Source organism: Ceratosolen solmsi, unplaced genomic scaffold (genome assembly GCF_000503995.2).
Source record: "Ceratosolen solmsi marchali unplaced genomic scaffold, CerSol_1.0 scaffold10, whole genome shotgun sequence".
NCBI lineage: Eukaryota > Metazoa > Arthropoda > Insecta > Hymenoptera > Agaonidae > Ceratosolen > Ceratosolen solmsi.
In genome coordinates, this window is record NW_011948412.1 from 9,970,273 (window position 1) to 9,977,290 (window position 7,018).

General features: G+C 42.8%; 1 protein-coding gene across 1 annotated transcript in view; it reads left to right on the forward strand.

The window, feature by feature from the left end:
* Positions 1 to 7,018, forward strand: part of LOC105359247 (protein abrupt) — a 59,999-nt gene that overhangs the window by 16,088 nt on the left and 36,893 nt on the right. Inside the window, exons 3-6 of the mRNA XM_011495785.1 lie at positions 3,626 to 3,862; positions 3,960 to 4,166; positions 5,769 to 5,934; positions 6,199 to 6,252. Of these exons, the coding sequence (XP_011494087.1) occupies positions 3,626 to 3,862; positions 3,960 to 4,166; positions 5,769 to 5,934; positions 6,199 to 6,252 (664 nt within the window). The remainder of the gene's footprint in view (positions 1 to 3,625; positions 3,863 to 3,959; positions 4,167 to 5,768; positions 5,935 to 6,198; positions 6,253 to 7,018) is intronic.

The window sequence follows — 7,018 nt, forward strand, 5'->3', positions numbered from 1 at the left end:
TACCTCGCCCTTCTGCCCCTCGCCCTCATCCCACTTTCTTATGACCTTTAATTGAGAGGCGCAGGGACTATTTTCGTTAGCCATTTGCTTCTGTAATAAAATACGTAGTCGTCTAGTGCTTATTTTACAAGGCGACGGCGCTCCTCAAGCGCGATTACAAGTCGGGAAAAGAACAAAAAAAAAAAAAAAAAAAAAAAAAAAAAAAAAAAAAAACCCAAAAAAAAAAAAAAAACAAAAAAAAAAAACACCATACAATACAAAAAAAAATAACCGTTACTTAAGAATACGCTGGATATCCCCGGTCAACCGTCTCGATAACGAATGTCCAGTATTCGCTCTACCGTAGTGGCTTAAACCGGCTTAATCGGGCTCGTATAATGCATGGCCTAACCATTCATAATATACGGCGAGATAGATGCAAATATGTCAATGCGATTATTAAATTATTGCTTAAGGATAATTCGACGTGTAAGAGTAGGTAAGGCACACGGGAGATTTTATTAGGTGATTGTGGAGACGGGGGGCGGGCTGTACATTAATTAACGATAATAGACGAAAGTTCGAGAGGACGTGCCTAACATAACAATCGCAGTACGATCAATGGGAGTTACATTAATGGGGTGTCGGCGCCCATAATTTTGCGATATCATCCGAACGTATTGGCGCTCTCCCATGCTGGCCAAAAGCCATTCGGCGATGCGATTGCGAGCGCGAGCGCGCAAAGCTTATTAAATAATAGAACGGGGTGAGCGGTGGGAGGTGGAAAATCGCGCCAACAAAAGCGTCATTACGCCGAGCTTTCTTCAGCCGTACGGCAAACGGAATTATTGAAAAAGCGTCAGCGATTTATCAGCGCGAGATCGCTACGAAAAGAGAAAGTGTCGTGGAATTTCGCGTGGGCAAGAAAGGCGAGGCAGCTAGGCCATCGATTGTCGAGAGAATAAAAGGTGCTGTGGTGCGGCAGCGAATAGGGGTCGGGGTGGTGGGGGGGGGGGCGTAGAGCCAAGTACACATACTCACTTGCTTAACGCGCCTCGTCGCCGTCGGCACTCTGGCACGCACACGATCGCATGGGACACACGGAAAGCGAAGCCATGAGTGCACCGCCGATGCATAACCGGATCAGAAACCATGCAGTCGTATATCTACTTTTCTACTTACGGAGCAGCGCCCGCACGCTCGCGCGCGCGCGCCTCTTTTTTCGTCGCCGGCTTTTCCCTTCCACCGACATTCGAAAATCCAATAAGCGGCCTGCTATGATCTCTCTGTATCTCTCTCTCTCTCTCTGTCTGTCTCTCTCTCACTTTCAGTCACGATCCTTGTCTCTGTCTTTATATCTGTCTCTATGACTGTCTCTATCACTGTCTCTGTATCGCTCTGTATTACTCTCTCTCTCTCTGTATTACTCTCTCTCTCTCTCTCTCTGTCTCTCTCTCTCTGTCTCTCTCTTTCTCTCTGTCTTTCTCTCTTTCGCTCTCTCGATCGCTTTCTAATCCATATCTTCAAATTCCATTATGGTCGTTTTGGCATTATAGACGACGGCCGAGATAAGAGGCGCGCGTCGAGGTGAAGCAGGTCCCGCCTCGTCTCAACGCGTCTTTGCACTCGAGTCAGGGTGGAGGCTGGCATTGGCGAGGATCGCGAAGCCGCCTGGGAGTGGGTAACGCTCGTGAGTAATCGAAGGACGGGACGTCCAAGTTAGGAAAGTTGCCGGGCGCTTGAATTACGGCCGCGCGAATCTCGAATCTTTCGAGTCTTTTTAATTGACGTTGGGCCTTTATGCCGGGCTGCCGACGTAATATTTAGCCCGACGACGAGGATGGAATAGAGGAGGAGCACCTGTCCGTAATGGTTGGGTCAACATCGCCTGGCATAAGCGAGTGGCCGACATTTTTCTAATCAGCCGATTGAGCGAGGCCGGTAGTCTCGCATTCGGTCGCCCTTCTATAGGAATATTCACGAGTCGGTACGGGTAGACGATAATAAAACTCCGTGGCTTATTGTGAAAATGATGTTTTACGATTGAGACTCGCCGTAGTCGCTTACTATCGTCACTCAGCTGACGGGGATTCCGATTATTCCAGTTATTCCAATTAGCGACGCGCCTCCAGCTGCGAAACGATTTCAAACTAAGCGACGACTATTCAGCCGTTGCTCGCGCTCCGTGGAATAGCGAGTGCGATTAATGCCGTTAACGAATCGCTCGACCCTGAGATAATCGATCGATAAGGCCGTACGGGATGAACCGATGCTCAAGAGGTCGGGCCCAATACGAAATATTTAGCGAGGTAGACCGAGTGCGGGATAACTTTTGTCTTTTAGTGACAACTTTTTAAAATTATTTCATTTGATTGTTTTGAGCGAAGCGGTCGTTTATTTTTCTCTTAAATTACGAATTCGTTAAAAAGATAATCAAAATTACGATAGCTCCAAGGTGTTTGTATTGAGAGTTTCGGCATACGTCATCGTTGCGTGTGTTTCGTTTAACGTTCGTTCGTAATTGAACAGGTACCACCGATATTCTTATTCGCTGATCATTTGGTTTTTTCATCATTTTAACGAGAGAATAAGGAATGCGAGAGCGAGTTTGGTGAAAAATTTGGAAATGACTAATTATTCACTCTACTTTAGAATATTTAAATGGATAGAGAGAGAGAGAGAGAGAGAGAGAGAGAGAGAGACTATGCGCGCGCGCGCGTTTACGTGTTTACGTGTATTTTGTCATTTTGTCAATTGGTAATCAATGTATTTAAACAATAATTTTCTCTAAAGTTCTTTTCGAATATTAATAGCCTGCCAATTAATAGAATTATTATTGGTCGAGTCGACGGTCCATATTTTTTTTTTTTGGCTGATTGATTATTGATCGCTAATGATGTATGCGTATGAATGAAGATCATGATACTTGAATCGCTAATACTTTCATCCACTACTTTTTCTGTAATAAGCGATTGGGTGGTGCCAAGCCGTTACATTACGACGAACAATGATTAATTAATAATTAGTTTCGTAAATAATTAACGTCTCGATTCAGCAAAATTCGAGTCTTTGAATATAATTAATAGATAGAATGGCTAATAATACATACGAAACTTGCACGACTCGAAAAGTCTTAGACACAAAATTCAATTTGTATTCTCAAGCAAAAAAATTTTACAAGTACAATCAATAAAATAACGTATTAAAAAGCTCAATTAAACCGATATTGCTTTAGCAATGTTTTTATTGTTTCTCTTTGCGTGTATTTAATTTCCGATAAGTTTTGAACTAATCAAGTTTTGTTTTACTTGGAAGTTCGTTTCAATTAAAACTTGCATCCTCCACCTTGATATTCAATAGGGGAATGAAAAAAAAAAATAAAAAAAAATAAAAAAAAGAGGGGGGCGGGGGGTAATAAACAATCCGACGATTCTCGGGCTACAACTACGATTCAAATATTGACGCGAATGCGGTTATTCCCGCACTATCATTCTTATATAAGGCTATGACGGCTCTTAATAAACAAGCTCGTTCGAGCGACGAAAGAGTGATGAGGAGAGCGAAGCCGAGCTGGCGACTATTGATTGGCCGGCATTACGAAAAATAAAATAATGAACCAAACACGTTGTCCCGTTGATGCTTACAGGCAAATCCATGCCAGCATCCAATCGTCATACTGAGGGACGTCGCGAGCTCGGACATGGAGTCCCTGCTACGCTTCATGTATCACGGGGAGGTGCACGTCGGCCAGGAGCAGCTGGCGGCCTTCCTCAAGACGGCCCAGATGCTGCAGGTGCGCGGCCTCGCGGACGTCAACAGCGGCGCCGCGGCCAAAATACCGACGGCCTCCGCCACCTCCAGTGGGAACAACGCGAGCGCGCCGGTAAGTCCTCGGAGCCAGGCTCGTCGATCCCCGATCGCGATTTCGCGTCGCAGAGCTGAATTGTAAAGTGACGGGGCCATCATTGATCTGCTTGCAGGCGACGCCGCGGAATCCTTGGCAAGATAACGGGAGGGGCGACCTTAACGACAGCGAGCTCAGTCCACCCGTGGAGAAACGATCCAGGAGCTATTCACCGCCTCTGGGCAATCACGTTGAATCTAAGTCCGATCTCCAGGAGTCGCTGCTTGGACAGGCGCTCGAGGGTGGCCCGACGATACACACGACCTCCAGCAACAACGTTCAGGTACTACAAGCGCTCGACTCGCTTAATCTCTGAATGACTTTGTGCGTCACACCCCCCCCCCCTCACCACCTCACCACCTCCCCCGGTCCGTTTCACTGGGCCACGTTAGATTAGTTTAGTTTCTTCACCCTGCTACGGGCATTTATCCAAGGCCGTTTGCGATTATGGTAAACGGATGTTGGCGCCGAAACCCCGACGATTAAGGCAAATAAATGGGGCATATCCATTAATCGAGAGGACTGATTCCCGGAAAGAAGGAAAAAAGATACTTGTTCAGTGTATTGCTTATGATGATTGAGCCTTAGGCTCCGCTTTATCGCTCAGTTTAGCTAAAAGTTTAGGTAAAATCAAAGTTTCTACCGAAGCACATTAGAGCTATTAACTCCCTGTAGTAATCTGCCAAACCAATCTCCGGAGTGTCCAGCTCGTAATACTCTTATTGCAAAGACGTATTTGCAGGATCATTTTTATCACGCACGTCTGTCTATCTTGCTCAAATCTTGCCCAATCTTTAATCATCCAACATGCAACCATGAGAATTAGTAACTTGTATTTACTTCCAATTATATATATGTATATATATATATATATATATATATATATATATTTATCATAGACGTGCTCAAAAGACGTATGTATTTCAATAACGTATGTCTCAATGACTCTACTATCGGTTGAAAAAGTAAGTCGCGAGGACCAATGTATAGTTGCTCGCGAAATATACGATTGACCTTGGCAAACGTTCTATTTTCGCGATAAGTTTTTAAAAAGCTGTCTTCAATTCCCAGATAAAATGGATGTATGTTTCATTTGAAATCGATAATTATCGTTACCCCTCATCACCCCTTCTTCTTTCCCTTAAGCTTTCAATAGATTTATAATTTTATCAACTTGATATCAATATTGCTTCTTATGTTTGGACGTCGCCACGTGCATGAGCGATAATCAAAGCTATCGCTGGACGTATTATTATTATTATTATTATTATTATTATTGTTGTTGTTGTTGTTGTTGTTGTTGTTGTTGTTGTTGTTGTTGGATAATATACGCCATGTCTATTGCATATCGCAATCATTGAAATATTAACTATAATTCTTAAACAAAGTCTGCTCTTGAGTCACGTCACTTAGTATTTCATCGTAATAAATAATGCGATGATAGTGGTTACTAGTATTTCTGAAATAACAATATCTAATTGTTCTTAATTATACGAATAATTATTTCAAGAATAAATTTAACGTTCTGATGACAATCGATTTCCTTAACACAACATTTATTAACAAATAAATGTCGACGTTTTATTATTATCTTTACAGTTTATTGACTACCATTGTAACACGGAAAATACATCAAAATCGACACAAAACAAAAAAACAAAAACAAAAAAAAAACATTATAATTGATATTTGTCATAATCAACTATTTAAATAGTAGCGAAAAAGAGTGACCTAATTCTTAAATAATTATTAAATAGTTGTAGTACCTGTGTATTCCGAAAGTAAGTTGTACTTTTTAATTTAACCATTAATGCGAGAATAGGTATTATATTCATGAAAAGTGCGTGGAGAGATAAATGACGAGAATTTTTCTTTTCCCCACCAGGCACAATCGACGGGTGAGGATTCGACCTCGTTGTCGGATAATGAAGAAGACACCTCGAATAACGACAGCATCCTCAATTCCGTAAAAACTGAACCTAGTGAACTTCTAAATGACTCGCTGGAGCATCATCGCAACACATTTCCGGCCGCGCTACTTGGTCTGCAAGGTAATTTTCGAATCATAATGTGCCCTCCCACTCACCCCTTCTTTATCCTAATAATGTTTACCAATATTCCAACTCTGATCCTTCGTTCACAAGTTTCACTCCCAAATCTGTTTTTTACGTCAGTGATATGTCCTCTAATTCTCGCTTCCCCCCCCCCTCTTCTCTTCATCACCCGCGCCTAAACTTACAAAAAAACCATGCGATTCGAAGATCGCAAACCGGCGACATTAGGCGAGTGATTACACCCTTAAATTGCAATTGCAGGTCTGATGCCTGGACCATCAGGTATCCACGCGGCAAATCAGGATCCAAATTACGGTGAGTGTTTTAAAAAATCATATAAATATTATCCATTCTAACGGTCGTAGTCCAAACTAGTATCCTCTCGCCATTCCTTTCGAACAACTTTGATCTCTCGTTGTTGCGTTGAATGCATGGAACTCTCGTACCTCTCAACCAGTTCTCCTGATTACCATTGTCCCCTACTGTACTTCCGGCCTATATAATAAACGCGCAAACTACAAGCGTTCGAAATTACACGTACATCATGTAAAAACCAAAGCTACATGTGGTATGAATTATAATCGTGATCGATGTTAGTATCTTACGAGAGGGAGAGGGAGAAAGAGAGACAGAGACAGAGACAGAGACAGAGAGAGAGAGAGAGAGAGAGAGAGTAAGTAAACGAGCAAGCGAGCAAGCCAGCGAGCGAACGACGAGTGAGAGTGAGTTCGCATACTTGTGCGTGTAAAGAAAAAAGCACAAACAATCATGATTGTCGAATCGGGCACAGGATTGCGAGGAGAGAGAAAGAGAGAAAGAAAGAAAGAAAGAAAGAAAGAAAGAATGAGAGAGAGAGAGAGAGAGAGAGCGAAAGAAGAGAGTGGGCGAGTAGGCGAAACGAGAAAGAGGTTTTATTAAAATCTCGCGAGAAATTAGCGTTCATGTATGCAGTATACATAGGATGATTTTCTCATTTATTTGCGACCAAATTAAGAAAGAGAGATAATGAGAGAATAAAAGGGCGAGGCAGAGGGAACGGGAAAGAGAAAGAGAAAGTGAAAGAGCAAGAGCGGGGGTGCGG